This window comes from Haplochromis burtoni, unplaced genomic scaffold (genome assembly GCF_018398535.1).
Source record: "Haplochromis burtoni strain Fernald_Lab_line unplaced genomic scaffold, NCSU_Asbu1 Contig_111, whole genome shotgun sequence".
Classification (NCBI taxonomy): domain Eukaryota; kingdom Metazoa; phylum Chordata; class Actinopteri; order Cichliformes; family Cichlidae; genus Haplochromis; species Haplochromis burtoni.
Genome location: NW_024582472.1, coordinates 573,661 through 593,490, shown reverse-complemented (window position 1 = coordinate 593,490; position 19,830 = coordinate 573,661). Strand labels below are relative to the sequence as shown.

The 19,830-nt window shown below is 39.1% G+C and overlaps 3 protein-coding genes across 5 annotated transcripts in view; 1 reads left to right on the top strand and 2 right to left on the bottom strand.

The window, feature by feature from the left end:
* The window catches only part of ksr2 (kinase suppressor of ras 2), a 114,895-nt gene extending 111,208 nt beyond the window's left edge, over positions 1 to 3,687 (bottom strand). For all 3 annotated transcript variants that reach the window (XM_014335687.2, XM_005928873.3, XM_005928874.3), the window contains exon 1: positions 2,940 to 3,687. In XM_014335687.2, coding sequence (XP_014191173.1) covers positions 2,940 to 3,113 — 174 coding nt within the window. In that variant the 5' untranslated portion in view covers positions 3,114 to 3,687. The remainder of the gene's footprint in view (positions 1 to 2,939) is intronic.
* A 1,445-nt stretch (positions 3,688 to 5,132) lies between these two features.
* Positions 5,133 to 11,739, top strand: rfc5 (replication factor C (activator 1) 5). The gene is made up of 11 exons (XM_005928878.2): positions 5,133 to 5,310; positions 5,851 to 5,915; positions 6,220 to 6,356; positions 6,466 to 6,545; positions 6,679 to 6,752; positions 7,241 to 7,400; positions 8,038 to 8,119; positions 10,157 to 10,286; positions 10,568 to 10,645; positions 11,055 to 11,109; positions 11,242 to 11,739. The coding sequence occupies exons 1-11, from the start codon at positions 5,264 to 5,266 to the stop codon at positions 11,339 to 11,341; spliced, it is 1,008 nt and encodes a 335-aa protein (XP_005928940.1). The 5' UTR covers positions 5,133 to 5,263; the 3' UTR covers positions 11,342 to 11,739.
* wsb2 (WD repeat and SOCS box containing 2) lies at positions 11,179 to 18,316 on the bottom strand. The gene is made up of 9 exons (XM_005928876.3): positions 18,064 to 18,316; positions 17,679 to 17,847; positions 15,774 to 15,976; positions 15,550 to 15,681; positions 14,934 to 15,034; positions 13,486 to 13,682; positions 13,096 to 13,185; positions 12,892 to 13,008; positions 11,179 to 12,289 (listed from the first exon to the last, which is right to left on the bottom strand). Exons 1-9 carry the CDS (start codon positions 18,101 to 18,103, stop codon positions 12,076 to 12,078), a joined length of 1,263 nt encoding a protein of 420 aa, XP_005928938.1. The 5' UTR covers positions 18,104 to 18,316; the 3' UTR covers positions 11,179 to 12,075.
* Between the last annotated feature and the right edge of the window lie 1,514 nt (positions 18,317 to 19,830).

The following is a 19,830-nucleotide window of genomic DNA, read 5'->3' as shown; positions in this document are numbered from 1 at the left end:
CAACAACATTAAACCAAAATATCTACACAGACTTACAACTCGTGGCTGTCAAACTGCTGAATTTGTACTATACTACTTACTTTAACCGATTCATTTAAAGCTTCCAGACATCACCACTATCGAGTTCTATGACTTAAAATGGAAAAAGAGAAAACAACCCTAAACTAAGACTAGATTGAACCTGGCATCAGAGCTCTTACTTAAAAATCAGTTATGTACTACAGGTCACAGTATAATGTTAAACTTTTGAAAACATAGCCAAATAACAACCCAAATTTTTGTCCTATAGAGGACATACACATGATCTCTAATCTTTCCCTATCAAAAGCTACCGGTCACATTGATATTTTTCTTCTATCTCCTACATACAACAAGGCTGTTGTACAAGAACTTGTGAAAAAATACTTTTGGTTACTTTTTATTATCCACTTATCCTGATTAAAGTCAGTGACATAATTGTTTGTTAACTATATCAAAATTGGTGAATTTAGGAACAGTAATGACTATCATGTGATTGCAGAAAAGCATTAGTTTGTAATGTGTTACTTCCATCAGTAATTGATGAACCATCTACGAGACTAACTTTTTATTGCTGGACAACAGGAAAACTTGATCCATAATCATACTGTACATTAACCAAAGATGTATGTATGACATTCTGTCTGTAGCAAACAAGGGAGTGACAACAACCACTGATAGTTGAGTGTAATGAGCTAAAGAAGTAGAAATTCTTTCTCCGAAGTTGATGTATACAGACAGAGCTTTAATGGACTGAAAAGGCTATCAATGTTACTTTAATCAATAATAATTTCCCTATAATTCTGCTGAGCAATTTAAATATGACTCAGGTTTAAGAACTTTATAAAGTCAGCAACCATGATTTCCTATGTTCCAATGTTCATCCTAGTTCTGAATGATAAAAAACTGATAGCGACTTCCTTTTATTCAAAGCTTTTGCTGAAAATTCAAAATGCTAACTCTGATTGGCTTATTCCATTGAAGCTAGTAAAGGGTATTAGGTGTTCAGTAAAATTGTGAAGAAATGTTTCCACAGACCAATGTTTGCTTCAAAGTTCAAACAGAATAATAAGTCATGAATGTTTTGAACCTGCATTGTAACCACCTTCTTGTCTTTTTTTTTTTAGCCTAAATTTACCTTGGATTACAACGCCATGCAGAAATGGCTTACACTACCCCTGTTGCTTGTTGCATTCCTGTTGAGTAGAACAAGTGATACAAACTACACTAACAAAGCAACAGCATGAAAACAGTGTGTAGCACCAGTAATGTTTAAAAATTTGCAAGATCCCTTTAAGGTGGGAATGCAAGTTTGTGCATGCTTTACAGCAAGCTGCACTTTGAAAACTCTTGTTTTAAAGGATAATGTCTCTCAAATTCAGTGTCAATATGAAAAACCTCTGTCTTTGTAATGAAACAACCTGTCTAACAACCTGTGGAAGACTGAAGTTAAGCATAATTTTAAAATGACAGAGAAAGCGATGCTCCTCGCACTCCAAATACAATCCTTTAACTCAGCTACTGAGAGAAGATTATTTTTCCTTCAACCAACGTGTCCGTTTTATACAGGTATTAGCCATGCAGCACAGTTGCTACAAACATGCTAATAACGTATGCCAAAATTTTCTGAAAAGAACTGAACACATAGCTTGGGTATATCCTAACTTTTGGTTTAGGCAAATTAAAAGGATATCCCTACCCTTCTTAAGTTTGGAGAAATAGGTCAAACTATGACAAAATCAATTAAACCATTCTGATAAATCCATTCACAAAAATTTGTCAGGCTAATTTTACTGGTGAAATAAAAATAATACCCCCATAATGCTTATAACTAGTAATCCAAAACGCCTTGCAAAGCATGCAGGGAACATAGTGAACATTTATCTTCACAGTGTAGCCTGCTCATTGCTGGCAGAGCATTTGCACTTTATATATTTAGTTATCTCTTCACTTGGATTACATTCCTGTCCCCTGTCCAGCACTTGCAAACTCCGTTTAACAGCTCAGACATCAATACTTTGCAATATGTTTATGTGTTATGCACAGTCTCATATTCCTGTGGGGATGAGATTAAGTATGTGCCACTCACAAGTGATTTCTTGGTATTTTGTTAACATAGTATCTTAATTATTTTCCCACTAGGACTTAAAGTCTGTTGATGGCGCACACAAAGACTCAGTGGTGAGTTTATGGAGACCTTATCACTTAATGGTATTTGTTTCAATCTCATGAGACATCACAATAACATTCTTACAGGCCCTAAATGCCGTGCTGTGTCTGCAGTGCTCAATAGGCTATAGTGAGTTTTCAGTGAGCTTATCGCACTTTATTGCATCTTTATGTCCTGTAACAGGGGTTTGTTCGACTGGTCTAAGTAGTCTCAAAAAGGGCAGCCTGATATCTCAACACACAACATGACCATTACGTAACGCAATTTACGGAATACCCCACGGGCCAATTAACGGATAACGATATTTTGTAACAATTTCAGTAATCTGCCAGCCTTGCATAACGGCAGGGCCTGGCTGCGAGAACAGATGCGCAGGCTGGCATATTGCTAATGGATTGTAAACACGGGCTGCCTATAGGCCTCGGCTGCCTCAGATATTATTCTGGTGGAGAAGAGCCACCTTCTCTCCCCGCCACCTGCAGAATGCGCAAGTCTATAACAGCCCACTGCAGCCCCGTGGCCTCTTGATTTATTGCACTGCACAAAACAGATAGCAGTGGGCTTTAGCTGAAATCATTATATATTTATGCAGTGGCAGCAGAAAAGCAGTCTGCCGTAGAAAAGACACATAAAAATTATGCATAGTGGCCTTGAAATAAATAACAAACGGCGGCAGCCCCCCACCCCCCCGTATTGATTTGAATGTAGATGCACAGCAGAAATCCGATGATTCCGCTCAAAGGGTGCTTACCTCAAGCGTTCGTATCTCTTTTTGTGTCAAGTCGTTGGATGTGGCACATTTGGTCCGTAAACCCTCCAAACTAGAAATGCTTATGTCTATCATATTTTGCACCAACTCGCACTGCTGCAAGGCTTTCTGCAAACTAAGATGCTGCTCCTCGCTTTTTGTCATCTCCTCGTTCATAGTTTTGTGAACAGTGGACGTTATTTTTCCGTTGCACTTAACAAAAAAGGAATGAATTAATTCAAAAACAAGGGAGTAAAAATATTGATGATTATTCAGGAAAAGAGCGTGGTGAAACCCACGGAACGGAGCAACCTGCAAAACGCCATGAAACGAGATGTTGAAGGTTTAGAGACGGGCTTTGAGCCGTGAGAGAATCGACTCCATTGCAACAACAGTCCTCGTAGTTCCTGCTGTTTCATCAAGGTGTCTCTGGTTGTGGGCTAAATCAAACACAGTATGAAGATACCAAGCGGGACTACGCGGTCTGCATCCATTGGGTTCCACTTCTTTCAAATGTATGTTTGGGGGGGAAAAAAAGAAAAGAACAAGAAGAAGCTGTTCAGCGCACCATAAGTAGACGCATCGGGGAAAAGCCTGCTGGTTTTAAAGGTGCTGATGTGCGGACTGGATGCAGGTACTCCCTGTCTCCCTAGGCAGCAGCTGCATCCCGGTTCTCTCCCACCACACCGACATGTTTCCTGTCAATCAAACCCACAGCAACAGCATCGCATCGCCCAGGCACCACCGTGAGGGGCCGTTCTCGCGAGATTACAGAGCAGAGTAGAGAGCTTACTATGCTTGAAACGCCAGGCTAGAGTTAGAGACAAAACTATCCCTTTTTACATGTTTGAAACAAAAATGTCCTTTTACTGAATATGTATGATATCTATTAGTTTACTACAGGCTCATGCTGTGTGCACACTTATATAGCCTGCAGTCCACAGCCACACACACCCCTTCAAAATATTTCTAGAGAATGATTTAAATATGCTTTAAAGTTAAATGGAAAAACAAATATTCTTTTCCACTGATTCATGTGAGACATTTAATTTTGGCCTAGTGAGACAACTCTGTACTATGCCTGTTGATGTTTGTATGTGAGTGGAATCTTCTGTTTTTTATTGTGTGCCTTATCTCATTTCTTCTTCCTCTGTGCTCAGGTTTAATTTGCAGAAGAGATCTTGATCACAGTGAGGCTCCTCAGTCCTCAGTTAGAATGTAGGTTATAACGCAGACATTACAAATAGAAACTGGATCGTTCAAAAACAGCAGTTGCAGGAAAAAAAAATATAAACCAAACATTAAGGATTGAATGCTGTCAAAATGCAGGCTGTGATATTAAATTGTTATCCTTGACTGATGCAGTATAATGCAGCCTGGGAATCAAGATGCTTTGGAGGTTGCCAGCAACAAATCTGAGAAGTCAAGCTGATTAAAGAGATAGGAGATGGTAAACAAAATCTTGTGTACTTTACTGCTCACAACTTTTTTTCACTAACCTATGATGATCAAGAAAATGTTTCAGAGAAACCTGTCGTGTAAAGTATAGGTTAGGTGATATTTCAAATTCAGGCTCTAGATAAATATATGGGCACACTGCACTTTTTTGACATATGGACAGATATGTGTATTTTATTGTCAGCACCATTACCAGAACAGAAAATAAATGCAAAAACATGTAGAAAACATTTGTGACACTCTTTGTCATGTGTTAAGATGCTTAAATATTAACACTTACAAAGATAAACTATAATGAGATTAAGATGTCAGTGTTGTATAAAAGTGAACAAACTACATCTAAGAAGGAAAGGTGTAGACTTTCTTTTTTTAAAATTTAACAAGACGTTTAGTGACACGTGACTTTTATTTAAAAAATCAAGATAGCCAAAACACTTTTTTTCTTTTATTTTGGTGATTAGGACTTTAAAGACTTGTAGTTCTTGCTGTTGGGAAAAAAAACCTACTCCTGAGTTTGATTTTAATTTTCACTGATTAGGGAAAGGAATTCTTCAAAATGGGAGAGACAATATTTAAAAATGAAAGAGGAGATATATATCTTCGTTGTTATGATGTTTGATATTGTGTATCTTTTATTGTTACAATTTCTAAATCCCGTTATTATTATTTTTTTACAGCAGAGAACAAGTCACCGATACTCCGCCCATGAAAATGACAATGTGATTCCATTGGTTGTACGTGGTGACGTCTGACGTACGTTTTGTTTGCGGAGCGCGCCAAACAGGGCCATCAACAGTAGTAATCGCAGTGGCTTAAACTCTGGAACCCTTTTGCTCAGCTTGGCGTAATATTCATGCTTGGTAGGATCCATGGCTTCTACAAGTAAAGCGCCGCTACAGACCAGAAATTTACCATGGTGAGCTGAAAGTCGCTGTTTATCACAGAATGGTTCAAAAAGTTATTGCTAGCTAGCTAACATGCCTACTGTCAAGCTAGCTGCTCGCTGCACTGAGTAGACTGATGCATTCTGTGAATTGCTAGCTTTATATACATTTAGAAATGACGTTAGTTATTACGCATAGTTGTAACATGGAAGGAAATTAGCTTGTCTTCAGTTCGGCTTACGTAAATCTTATCAGTCCATCAAGCATTAACATGGTGCCACTTCAGCAACAGGTTAACCGAAAACCTGCAGCTTCTGACTGCGGTGAAAGTACTGTAAGGTTGACGTTTTGTTTATAATAAAGGGTGATGTTACGAAAAAAAATATGGATGCGGAACTAAAAAGTGGCCATATGTAATGTGATATGTCAACGTTTGTCAGCGCTTATCATATGTGTCCGTAAACGTTTCAATAATTTTCTTTAAAATTCTTTCGAGGTTGCTTATTTTCCTTGCTGTAAACGCAGTAGTTATTGCAAGTATGAATGCGTGTGTGTGCGTTTTCCTGTTTCAGGGTTGAAAAATACAGACCACAGACACTTGATGATCTGATTTCACACAAAGATATTCTGAGCACTAGTAAGTATGTGGACTGCCAGAATAACAATACTATAAAACTGTATAACATGACACTTATGGATAATCAAACTACTTTTAAAACGTAATAAACTGATAAACTCAATGCTATCTGCCAGTGTTTTTGACTCTTGAGCTTGTTTACTGTGGTTATACCGTCACTGTCATTAATGAGTCATGGTACTGAGTCAGCTGGCTTAAAACTTTTATGTTTCAAACTATTCAAGGGGGGTGCATATACGAATTGTTATAGAAATGTTGGTTACTTGTATTTAAACTGATTTTCATTTGTTCTTTTTATTTCCAGTCCAAAGGTTTATCAGTGAGGACAAGCTTCCACACCTTTTGTTCTATGGCCCACCTGGAACAGGAAAAACCTCAACCATACTCGCTTCTGCCAGGCAGCTGTACAAAGAGAAGGAGTTCAACTCTATGGTGTTGGAGGTATGTTACAACTCCTCATTAGAAGATTTGGGTTTGCTGAATTGTAAAGGTTTTTTTAACTTCTAACTCTGCCATTTTACGTTAAAATATAACTAATTTTGGTTTATAGCTCAATGCATCTGATGACAGAGGTATTGATGTAGTACGAGGTCCCATTCTGAGTTTTGCCAGCACCAGGACCATCTTCAAGTAAGACTAAAACACTTACACTTGTAGAGATTTTGACCAGAAATAAGTGTTCTCAATACTTTTATGTGCAGTTAAGAAGTGCAATGGAAATGTAAGCTGCTGCCTTTGCTTTTTTATATATCTTGTCCTTCAGGAAGGGCTTCAAGTTGGTGATACTGGACGAGGCCGATGCCATGACCCAGGATGCCCAGAATGCATTGCGTCGAGGTAAGCCATCTGTTCGTTCAGGCATTACCCACTGTGAGGCACACGGCTCAGTGAGCAGGCAATTTGGCTGCTGCTGACTTACAGTGTATCTACTTTTAAACCTGGATATTTATTTAAAAAGCTTTACTTTGCAGAAGAGTGGAAATAATTATTGAATTCAACTGTGAGATATTTTGTAAATTTAGTCCAACCTGTGTTTTTCTAATAATGTTTCCATATTTCATTTATAAAGCATCTATTGCTGCTCAGTGTCGTTTTATATTTCTAAATAGATGCATGGTGAAGGAAGAGTGGATGATATTATTGGTATATTACTGTCAATTCTAAATTCTCAGTGAGGTGGTTTACAATCTTAGCAACATTAAGCAAGTCCTTAGGATAGATTATTCAAAAAAGTGGAGGGTTTTTTTTATTTACTAAGATGTTGCCAGAATTTACATTTTAAACTTGTTTCCCTGCTTTCATCCCACCCTTGCTCTCTGTCTCAGTCATTGAGAAGTTCACAGAAAACACTCGATTCTGTCTCATTTGCAACTACCTTTCCAAGATCATCCCCGCCCTGCAATCTCGCTGCACCAGGTTCCGCTTTGGTCCGCTTTCGCCAGACCAGATGATCCCTCGGTTGGAGCACGTTATCCAGCAGGAGAAGTGAGTTAATGTGTGAATGCTTTCTCTCCACTTACTGTTGTTGTTGTTTTTTTACATCTCATTGAATTATTCCCAGAATTGCTAATGAACTTGCCACATGTATTTGTACCTGTTGGCCTCCCTGGGCTCCGCTAATCTGCGTATAGTGAGAGAAATAATTATTTGATCCCCTGCTGAATTTATAATTTTGTTCATTTCCTTGTAAGTGAGCATTCTCTAATTTTTATGGTAGTTTAATTTTAATAGAGACAAACATAATACCAACCACATTAAAGATTGTTTAAAATCCAGAGTCTTTGTTCTTATGTTACGTTTCTGTTGGGTAATGTTTAGAAGTTTAGGGCTTCTGTGTGTGTTTGAAAACAGTTTAAATCAGGGTGCAACATCAACCCTGGCCTCTCAACTGTACCAGGCCCTGAAAAACCAACAAATACCACAATAGGAAATGAATGTTCTCATTGTTTCACATTTATTGCTACGTGCAACCTGTGATGGAAGAAATTAATGAATGGACTTGGAATTCTTTTTGATCGCTCTATTTATTAAATGTCATCAGTTATGTGTTCATGTCGCATGTTTTAATTTAACATTGATATGATTTAAAAATAGTTGATTATGTCATTACTTTTTGTGACAGTATTGACATCACGCCAGATGGAATGAAGGCTATCGTGACCTTATCAACAGGTGACATGAGAAGATCGCTCAACATACTGCAGGTATGGCCAGAAGTTCATCATCAACATTGTTTAAGATGTGGATGTCATATTCAGTGTGGCCGTTTTTAAACAGCAAAAATATAGCCACTGGCCACTTCATTAGTTGCGTCCCCCCTTTTGCCTTCAGAGCTGCCTTATTTCTTTGCACCATTCTCTGTAAACCCTAGAGACAATTGTGTGGTAAAGTCCCAGTAGACCAGCAGTTTCTGGTTACGTTTCTTCCCCGTTCTGATACTCCGTTTGAACTTCTTCAGGTTGTCTTGACCATGTCTACATGCCGTAATGCATTGAGTTGCTAGCATGTGATTGTATTTGCATTAACAAGAATTCAAACAGGCATATCTAATGAAGTGGCCAATGAGTAGTATATGTATACAGTGGGGCAAAAAAGTATTTAGTCAGCCACCGATTGTGCAAGTTCCCCCACTTAAAATGATGACAGAGGTCAGTAATTTGCACCAGAGGTACACTTCAACTGTGAGAGACAGAATGTGAAAAGAAATCCATGAATTCACATGGTAGGATTTGTAAAGAATTTATTCGTAAATTAGGGTGGAAAATAAGTATTTGGTCACCTCAAACAAGGAAAATCTCTGGCTCTCACAGACCTGTAACGTCTTCTGTAAGAAGCTTTTCTGTCCCCCACTCGTTACCTGTATGAATGGCACCTGTTTGAACTCATCATCTGTATAAAAGACACCTGTCCACAGCCTCAAACAGTCAGACTCCAAACTCCGCCATGGCCAAGACCAAAGAGCTTTCGAAGGACACCAGGAAAAGTATTGTAGACCTGCACCAGACTGGGAAGAGTGAATCTACAATAGGCAAGCAGCTTGGTGTGAAAAAATCAACTGTGGGAGCAATCATCAGAAAATGGAAGACATACAAGACCACTGATAATCTCCCTCGATCTGGGGCTCCACGCAAGATCTCATCCCGTGGGGTCAAAATGATCATGAGAACGGTGAGCAAAGATCCCAGAACCACACGGGGGGACCTGGTGAATGACCTGCAGAGAGCTGGGACCAAAGTAACAAAGGTCACCATCAGTAACACACTACAACGGCAGGGAATCAAATCCCGCAGTGCCAGACGTGTTCCGCTGCTGAAGCCAGTGCATGTCCAGGCCCGTCTGAAGTTTGCCAGAGAGCACATGGATGATACAGCAGAGGATTGGGAGAATGTCATGTGGTCAGATGAAACCAAAGTAGAACTTTTTGGTATAAACTCAACTCGTCGTGTTTGGAGGAAGAAGAATACTGAGTTGCATCCCAAGAACACCATACCTACTGTGAAGCATGGGGGTGGAAACATCATGCTATGGGGCTGTTTTTCTGCCAAGGGGACAGGACGACTGATCCGTGTTAAGGACAGAATGAATGGGGCCATGTATCGTGAGATTTTGAGCCAAAACCTCCTTCCATCAGTGAGAACTTTGAAGATGAAACGAGGCTGGGTCTTCCAACATGACAATGATCCAAAACACACCGCCCGGGCAACAAAGGAGTGGCTCCGTAAGAAGCATTTGAAAGTCCTGGAGTGGCCTAGCCAGTCTCCAGACCTCAACCCCATAGAAAATCTGTGGCGGGAGTTGAAAGTCCGTGTTGCTCGGCGACAGCCCCAAAACATCACTGCTCTCGAGAAGATCTGCATGGAGGAATGGGCCAAAATACCAGCTACTGTGTGTGCAAACCTGGTAAAGACCTATAGTAAACGTTTGACCTCTGTTATTGCCAACAAAGGTTATGTTACAAAGTATTGAGTTGTATTTTTGTTATTGACCAAATACTTATTTTCCACCCTGATTTACGAATAAATTCTTTACAAATCCTACCATGTGGATTCATGGATTTTTTTTTCACATTCTGTCTCTCACAGTTGAAGTGTACCTCTGGTGCAAATTACTGACCTCTGTCATCATTTTAGGTGGGGGAACTTGCACAATCGGTGGCTGACTAAATACTTTTTTGCCCCACTGTATATCCAAACTGCAGATGGGTAAACTGTACTGCATGTCATCCATCTCTGTGATTTCAGAGCACCAGTATGGCCTATGGGAAGGTCACAGAAGACACAGTGTACACCTGCACAGGGCACCCCCTCCGCTCAGATATAGCCAACATCCTCGACTGGTGCCTCAACAAAGACTTTACTTCAGCGTACAACCGTATCCTATATTTAAGTTCTATGAAAGCTGCACATTTCTTGTTTTTGACTATGACATTTTATACTTTGAACATTTCTTATGAAGTTTAGCATATTCCAAGAAAGAACATTTCTTTCTTGCAAATAAAACTTTAGGTTAATAGAAGCTAGCTGTACCTAAATGCTTTGCAAATGTTTTTAAAGATTCGGTGACTTTTTTTTTTTAATGGTGGGTTACCGAACAAAAATTCATATTAGTAGTACAGTTTATGATCTTGCATTTCTTTAACACATGGATGAAAGAAATCCTTGAGCTGAAGACTCTGAAAGGTTTGGCTTTGCATGATATTCTCACTGAGGTTCATCTGCTTGTACACAGAGGTAAGGAACATGCAAGGGGGGGAAAATCACACGTTTTTATTTCTTTCTTTAATTTAAGCACCCCAGCACAAAAGCCACCCTCCTTTTATGCCAACATTTGATTGGCTGCCTCTCGCAAACATAAGGTTTGAACAGGTGGATGGGGTTGCTGTGCTCACAGACCAGCCCTAACCATAAAGTATTTGGAGCAGTCTTTGGCCACGTGTGACATGAGTGTCAACCATAGTAACAGCACATGTTAAAGAAAACACGCAATGGGGCCACTTTAAAACCCACTGAAAGGTTGGCGGTTAGTGACGTGTTCAGTGTTAAAGTTTTAAGCTCACAAGTTTGTGCATTAATGAAAGTTTTTCTGTTTTTACTATCAAAAGCAAAGTATCTAATTTTTAAAAATGTTTTTTCTTTAAAGTGGATTTTCCTCCTGCTATTCGGATTAGTCTGCTCATCAAGTTGGCCGACGTAGAGTAAGTGTGATGCTTTTTCAAAAAATACAATGTAACAAGTCATGTTAATATAATAAAGACGCCAACATGTTGATTTCCACACGTTGTGGCAAATTTTTTATTTCCATTATTGCTCATGTTTCATCTCTTCAGACATCGGCTTGCATCAGGAACCAGCGAGAAGATCCAGCTGAGCTCCATGGTTGCAGCTTTCCAGGCAGTGAGAGAGCTCGTGGTCAGCGAAGCACCTTAGATACAGTAATGCAACGATGGTCTTTTTCCACAGGGGGGGGGGCAGCATCAGGATAAAAAGGATAACCAGTTATTTGTTTATTTGGGAAGAAAACTGTGTCCAGTGCATAATTGCTCACCATACTGAACCTGCTGTACAGTGTAAAAGATGTCTGGAACAGTGCTAGCAGCTATCTGACTCACTCACATCTGCATACAGAACCAAGATGGAAGTCGATCAGCACAGTGAAAAAACAAAACAAAAGATCCTTTTGGCACTTTTGATTTAAAAGGTGGACTTGAAAAATCCCATTTTCAGTTTAGTATTACTGCAACCAGGTAATCAGTTCATTGTCCAAAAAAAAGTCATTGAACATGTGTATGTTTTAATCAGTTTAATAAAACCCTTTCTTATAAGTCCAGTTGCTGCAATATTAATGTGCCAGTACATTAGCAGTGCATATAATGGTAAACACAGGAATTAGAAATTATATATATCTGATATTTACACAATAAATTAATAGTATAAAACTGTTATTCAAGTCAACAATGTGAACACTGAATGTATGCTTTGTAGTACCGCAGTAGTGCAATAAATGAAATCTTAGTGCAGGAATGTTGCATCTAAAGTATCTTAAAATATGCTTAATCTGCTTCATCAAGCTTTCAAAGCATTTGTTATCAGAAAATACAAGGCGTTTTTATGCTCATAGTTAATCGCTGAAAATGTCAGTTATTTATTTTTAAAGTTCCTATTTAACTTTCCCACTCCTCTTCATCTGAGGAGCAGCAGGACTTGAGGCGTTCGGGGATGTTTTTGTATGTGAGGTACTCAAGGATCCTCTTGGGGAGGGGCAGCGCCTCAATCTGGTGCGTGGAGATAGAGTGGCGCAGGATAGATCGACACAGGTGGCACAAGCTGGGCACCGCACTGGGTGCCCTCCAGAACCTCACGTGGCCATCTCTGGTTCTGCCAAAAGAGACACATTTGCATGTTTATTCAGGGGCCAGTTTTCACAAAGATACTTTAGACTGGTGTGTTCAGGGATGGTCCTAATTTTGCTTGTAGATTTAATGCGTCTAATGCAAATCAAATGGTGTCAATAATGTAAAGACAGGTCTCATTTTCACCTTTAAATGAATCAAACTTCCATACTAACTCGAGCCTAAGATTGATGTTACCATGGTACCGACAAGTAGCTTTGACTATTAGTACTCGAAAAGACAAAATCGTTGCTTGTAATTTACCAACATTATGTATTAGAACAGAGTTTTAGACACTGAATTGCTTTCAGCCACTTTTGTATTTTCAAAGGAGCACTAGATGGATCTGCATATCTGATCCCCCCCACCAATATATTATATTTAACAGCTTAATAACTGGGGGTTTTTTGACTAAAAATGAATGATATGAGAGCCTAATTTCATGGCTAAGTTTAGCTGTATAAATATACTTTATAAAAAAATTAAATAAATAAAGCTAGGAAGTGGGGTAAACTGAATTTTGGCATATAATGTCTATCGACCACCCTCTAATATTGTGAATCTATGCTGAAATGAAAGCATCCTTACCCCGTAGCAACAACTCCCCCTTGTGGATGGTACTTGCAGCACAGTCCATTAGAGTCTCTGTCTCTTTTCGTCTCCATCACCATCCCTTTCTCCCCCAGCTCCCAAATCCTAAGAGCTCTGCAAACGCAACACATCTGTCTGAAAGCATCTTTCCAGTGTGTAAAACATTTAAGTTATATAATATAGCATTTTCAGATAACTGACCTGTCGTCTGTCACAAGTGTCAAGTGCAGACCGTTTGGAGAGAACTGTATTGCTGATATTTGGTTTTGCCCATAATCTTCAAAGTAGTCACTGTGCAGAAGAGAAAGAGTGATGACTTTGAACTGCACCAAGTCAAAGTCAGACGCTCCACATAGTATACATAGAAAACAGATTGCAAAAGACAAGGACACTAGGACATACTTTCACATGCCGTGTCATACGCAAACAGAGATAATGACAGTGTGGGCTGTTTGGTTCACAGATTTAAGCTTCTGTACTTAAACTCAATGGTAACAACCCGTTTATTTGAGTAATTTGCGGTCTTCTTATGTAACCCATAAAATGGAGTCTTTGTGCACAATTTTAACCCTCAAAGTTGTACAAACTCACGCCAGAGTGGCCAGTTTCTCTGCTGTGTATGGGTCCCAGAGGTCGATCCACCAACTGGAGCCGCTGAAGGCTGCAGTGGCGAGAATTGCCCCGTCAGGAGAGAAGTCACAAGAAGACAGGAGGTACACGGTCTTGTGGGCCCCTCCTGTCAGGTTCCTGATGAATGTATATGAACGTAGACTCCACAGACACACCATCTGATCAAAGTATAATCATGCAGGGTTAATGAGACTTTATACCTTGCTGGAAGGGCTGTTTTTAATTTGGAAAATTAATGTAGGTTTAGTCGACGCTCAAAGTAGCTTGTCCCTGGGGTAATTAATTGCTTCAGAACTGAAAAAAAATGTTTTTACAAAAGCTAGTAATTTGTCAGTGATGTACTTGCTTGGTGTCAGCAGGACACCCTGAACCACGCAGCAGCGAGTGACTATGCTCTTAAAGTCTAATATTACACAACGTTATGCTGTCTGCTTTCCTTTGAAAATGAGAATATGTGAAATTGCCAGTTTGACTGGAGTGTTAAGACTTCCTGGTGCTCCAGAAGTTTCTAGAAAATGCTAAATGGCCTAAAAACAATTTAATAGCAGGACGAGGTAAAACAGTCAGACCACTACAATAGATATTCAGAAGCACCCACTAGCAGATAATTTCACTGAAAATGGATATCTCCTATAGGTGTTTAACTGGGTTGGTGTCAGCTGACTAAAGACATAAAATATAAGTCTCTGTATTTTCATACTCAAACCAACCAGAGCCTTTAGATAGTGATATTGTCATCCTGTGAGAGACCACCCCCATGAGGACAGAACTGTTTCATCACCAGATAAAGATGATTACTCAAAACAACATGTCCTAAAATAGCCCCACAGCATAACAGAGCCATGCTCAGTGGAGAGATCAAGCATTCAGGTTTTTCCTATAATTTGTCCAGGACGTATGCAACTCATATCCATCAATACTGGTAGCTGTCAAAAGAAAACACCACTAAAATAACTGAAGTTTGCAGAAGATTAAATACTTTACATAAGCAAATATCAACAAACTTGTTAAGAGCAAGAATTCAAATAGGAAAATACTTGAATATACCTTCAAACTAATTTCATTGTCCTAGAAAAATTAACGTGATGCAGGATTGCATTTAAAGCTGCCCTTTTAGACAATTTGTATCACACACTTTGAGCCATTCTCCTGATTAGACTTGTGGACAAACAACATTAAATGTGACACAGAGTTGAATGAACAGGGTCGCCCAAATCCATGTTGATAATGTTCATTAAAAACTGATAAAAAGAAGGACAAAAGGACACATTCAGCAAGCTTAGAGACATTAAGCATTTACAAGTGTTTGAGTTTTACATGCACAAACAAATTACTTAAGTTATCTTTTACAGTGCTCAGTACTTGATGAATATGACCTAATACGGTACTTTTGCAATGAAACACCTCACCCTGTCAAATCTCCCGACAGATGCAATCATGCTACAGTCAGATGATACGCAGCAGGAACTAATCCAGTCTTTATGGCCATAAAGCACCTGCACCTTTTTCCCTAAAACAGACAGGAAAAACATGGACGTAAATGTAGACGAGAGACTACAAAGCCTCATTATTTTTACTTTATTTTTTAAAATGACAGTACATCTCAGCTCCTGATTCCTGAATGTGTAAGCACAGCCATCTGCTAGCTTTAACCTCTTACATTAGAACAGAAGGTTTATTTCAGCTGAGTTTCACAAGATTAAACAGGGGTGAAGTAATGAATAGACAGCTTCAGTCATTAAGACCCTGTCTGCAAAGCCTCCAGAGTTGTTTGGTGACACGTGACAGTTAATATTTAACAGTTTTTTAAATGGGTGATCAGGCAAGCTCGAGGTGTACTTTGACATTTGAAAATTCAGCTGAAAAGCCTTGCAGTTCTAAGGTTATCTGCAAGAAAACAATTTGAGCCCAAGTAAAAAGGACGCACCAAATATGTAGATTATATTTTGTCCAAAACATTTTTTTAAAAATAAGACAGTTGTGACTGCTACTCACAGGTATTTCTCATAAATATCTGAAAAATACCTTTATGAGCCAGGTCCCATATCCTCAAAGTTTTGTCCCGAGAGGATGATATGAGTGTGAGCGTCCCATTCTGAGGAAACACCAGGTCCCTTACAACCCCTTCGTGGCCGTGGAGATCAAAAACAGCACTGCCTAAAGGAAAGGAAAAGAAAAAACAAGCGATTTGAAAATCCATTTAATTCAGCCAAGCAAAACTAACTGTCACAGAAAAATAAAAATCTCACCTGTTAAAACGTTCCAGATTTTGATCACCCCGTTCTCCAAGCCCGTGGCCAGAAGCAGGCTGTTTTTCCCTTCTGATCGTGCTTTAGCCGGACACGCTGTTGCATTTGATTTTGGAGGTCTGGGCCCGAAGGCGAGCCCCCACACTGGGTGACCACAACTGAAGCTTTTGTCTCCTCTGTCAGTCTCTCCATTTTGACTTTCTCTGTGGGTGAGAGGAGCACCAAGAGTGCAGATGCCATAAAAAACTCCAGTGTAGGCGGTGTGAAGCTAGAGTTGGTGATTAAATGATGCAGCTTTCAAGTGTTGCTGGTCACAGCAGATCTAAACAACTAAACGGTAAACTGAGAGCTGAAATTTGAGTCTTCATGTTTTGCTTTTTTCTTTCACGTTAATCTAAAATAATAGCTGGAATGAATACATCCACTTGCATTCTTCTGCCTCCTTCCATATGTTTTATCAAATGTACCAACAAAATCTACTGAGTATTTAAAGTTGTAAGTCACATTTTTTTGCCTTATTTAATTATTTAGGCAAATTCAAACATTGTTCATGGAGCAACAATTCTTTACTGCAACAAAAATATAAAGAAAAAAAAAAAAGAGTACTGTTTTGTTATTTTGTGTGGTATTGGCAGCAGTGCTGAGCATTTTTCAAACAAATTGGCACTAATGAACACTGCTGAGCCGAAGGGAAATTCTTTGTGGGCACTAGACAGAAAAATACTATAATTTCAGGGGCCTAATTTAGAGGTTGGGGGGTGGGGGTGTAGGGCATAACAGCAAGACCCAAAAGTTTAATATTAAATACAGAAAAATTAGAATTTTTAATAAATAAATAAATGAAAAAAGGAATAAATGACATTACTTAAAGCTATTTTTAAAATCTATATCTGGTCTTACTTTAAACAATAGATGCTTTTAATGCTTATTTTCTGGAGTTTTTATCGCATTCATGCCTTATTTCCAAAATACTGCTCAGTTGCATGAGGATATTTTCACATACTGATTAACTTTCATAACCACACATAACACTAAACACTGGATCTTTATAATACAAAAGCCAGTGCAGAAATGGACTGTGATCATTATTGTGGAGTTGTGCAAGACAGAGACGGGTTATAGAAGCCAAAGGATATTATCATAAGGTTAGATTTTAACTGTTTACTTGATCTAGCCGAACATGAAGTAATACTTTTTCCCAGGTGGCTTGATTTCTTACATAAATACAGGCGTGTCTTAAAAGAGAAAACAAGGGGTTAAATCTGATTGTCCACCACCATCCCCACCCCACCCCACCCGTGCTACTGTTAATCTTACAAAGCCCAGCGTCATTGTATAAGAGCAGTTTGGACATTTACTCGAGTACACTTTTAATGTACCTATGTTATTCGTCTTTTTGATGCGAGTATAGTACTTGTTTTAACGCTTCAGTTATTTATTTTGTAGATTTTGTAGAGTAACTGACACATATTGTTCGGTATTACTACAGATAAAACTACACACATTTTACTTTAGGTAAAAATAAAATATATTTTTAATACTATTAGACTTACCGATATATTTTGGATTAAGTAAAGATTCCGTCACTTTGCATAACAGTTACTGTATATAAAAAGATGTTTACACTTTTTGTGTAGTAGCCTCTGTAGAAGGAACAGGGCTGCACTTGAGTGTCCCCGGTATTTCCGTCACTGTATTCATTTCGAATCAAGTGTTCTTGTTACCTGCGGGCGCCTCTGTGCCACAATTAATCCCAAAAAATAAAATAAAATAAAAAAATCAATCAATCATTCGAAAAGCCCGTGCAGGACCTGCCACCACCACCTTTCACCTGACACGGAAACCAGAATCTTCGAGGGCGACCTGAATGCATCACGTGCGGATTAAGTATACAGTAAAACCTACTCTGAGTCGAGAGGCCAGGCGACGACCCAGACGATCCCGTGTCCCATGGACCAGGCGAACCAAGCTCCATCCGGAGAGAAGTCAACACTCCAGGTTTCACGTCCAGCTCTCTCCACCAAGGACGGAGGTCGCCTGGTCTTCAGCTCCAGGAGAAGAGCCGGGTCGGACGCTGAAGGAGGATAGAAAGACACCACATAATCAACGTTTGGCACGTTCATCCTCTGACAGCGCTTGCAACTCTTAACCCACCAGCGTCCCCTGCTCGGTTGTATACGGTGCCTCTGGAGGTTTAAGGCCATCTCCAAGTAACCGCTGCCTAGTTTCTGATCGTTGCGATGACAACGTACTCACCGAGCTCGGACGACAGTCGCAAATATTCACTTACATGTCGGCTGCAGCTCTGGGTTGTTTTCCGTGGAGCACATCCTTTCGCTTTTCACATTCTTCGCTTTGTGACCGACTTCCTGAACGTGTCCTCCCCGGTTGACCGCAGCATTTAAACTAAAGGAGCTCACACTTTGTACGTCCGCAGAGAGCAGAGGCTCGGCGACAGAGTGCTGTCTGTCAGAGATAACGTGACAAGAAGAAACGAAATGTTCAGTGAGTTCCTGTTATCTGACTCATTTGTACCATTGCCCAACGTGATCACGTCTCCTTTCATGACGTAACCTTATTATAACCCTTAAACCACACCCCCCATGAGATTAAACAACAATCCAGCTTGTTTCTTACACCGTATCCACTCGTTATAACGAGAGTTGGCTTTATTATACCCAAAGTCAGTGATTCAGGGACGTGGAGCGACTTTTTTTTTGTTAGTGGGGTCTCTCTCTCTCTCTTACACACACACACTGACACACACACACACACACACTGACACGCCCCTCTTATGATAGTGGAAAATACCCTGGTACCTTTGTACCTAACTGTTTGGGTTGAAGTTCACATTTAATATGAAAATTTCTCACTAAAATATTCATAAACAATGTTTAGTTTTTTTATTTCACTCAGAGCAACAGAAAATGTGCAAAACTACAAAGTGAAAAAGCTGTGAAAACTGAGCCTTCATGTGAAGTTCATTTGCAAGCTTTGCTCTCTTGCATCATGCATGATTATTTTTGGCCTACTGTACTTTGGCCTACTGTACTTTGCTTGCTTGTTTTTTTTCTCGCTGTGATGAACAATATTATCATTATTAGTTGAGATCACTCTGAATATTTTTGACTTTTTAAGGACATAAAATTGTTCAAACTGAATTACAGGGAATGAGTATTGATCTAGTAACAACAGGGACTTCTAAATTTGTGAATTAATTTGTGCCATTGAGAAATACAATTTGTGGGTTATTTCTTGTTCATGTAGATTGTGTTTTATCTATTCCTTTTTGAAAAAGAGTCTCTTTAGCATACAGTGATCGCCTTTGGGTGTTTGGGTGCAAAAATCTTTAAAGAAAGAATTTTGCACCCAAATTTTATACTAGAGTAAAATGTTTCTCACTGATATAGAGGAGTACAGTAATGTAATATTTCTGTAGACGTACACAAATATTCACAAAATATTTGCTTATATTTTTATCCTTTATTTCCCCTTTTGGTTCTGCCCTGCAAATCATGTATCAAATATCTGTACAATAACAAAAAAAACCATTCAGAACAACTTTCTATACAAAGTGCATGAAAACAGTTTAAATACCTGATGATCCATAACATTTTTTTTTTTATATACATGTTCATTTCATGTCGCATTGTCTCCTGTTGTTTTTCTAACCGGTAAATTCTTCTTCAGTTGGTGTCCATGTGTGACTATTAAGGTTTGTTTTAATGTAAAAGAAAAATATACAAACTTGATGTGATCATAGCCGTAGAATAACATTATAGCTGCCTCAAAAGCAGTGAAAAAGTCTCTGTACTGTGTACACATCATCTTAAATATGTACCATGAATTATTAATATATCAGAGCACCTATTTCCAGACTGTTACGTGTGAGGCTGGATCTCCCTTTAACAGCCTAATGCATTATTAAAGCCTGCAGACTGTTTGGATTTAAAGTGCCATTCAAATGATCCATCTGTCTCCTTTAAAAGAAACACAACAGCACTACATTTTTTATATGATTTTGATGGTTTTACACAGTGAATTATTTAGACTATTA

Excerpts from the sequence above, each read along its gene's own strand:
- rfc5 (XM_005928878.2), top strand. The coding sequence starts at position 5,264 with ATGGCTTCTACAAGTAAAGCGCCGCTACAGACCAGAAATTTACCATG. Across the intron at positions 6,546-6,678 it reads AGCACCAGGACCATCTTCAA|GAAGGGCTTCAAGTTGGTGA; the intron begins GTAAGACTAAAA and ends CTTGTCCTTCAG. Across the intron at positions 7,401-8,037 it reads CACGTTATCCAGCAGGAGAA|TATTGACATCACGCCAGATG; the intron begins GTGAGTTAATGT and ends TTTTTGTGACAG.
- wsb2 (XM_005928876.3), bottom strand. The coding sequence starts at position 18,103 with ATGTGCTCCACGGAAAACAACCCAGAGCTGCAGCCGACAT. Across the intron at positions 15,682-15,773 it reads AATCTGGAACGTTTTAACAG|GCAGTGCTGTTTTTGATCTC; the intron begins GTGAGATTTTTA and ends CCTTTCCTTTAG. Across the intron at positions 13,186-13,485 it reads GAGAAACTGGCCACTCTGGC|TGACTACTTTGAAGATTATG; the intron begins GTGAGTTTGTAC and ends TCTTCTGCACAG.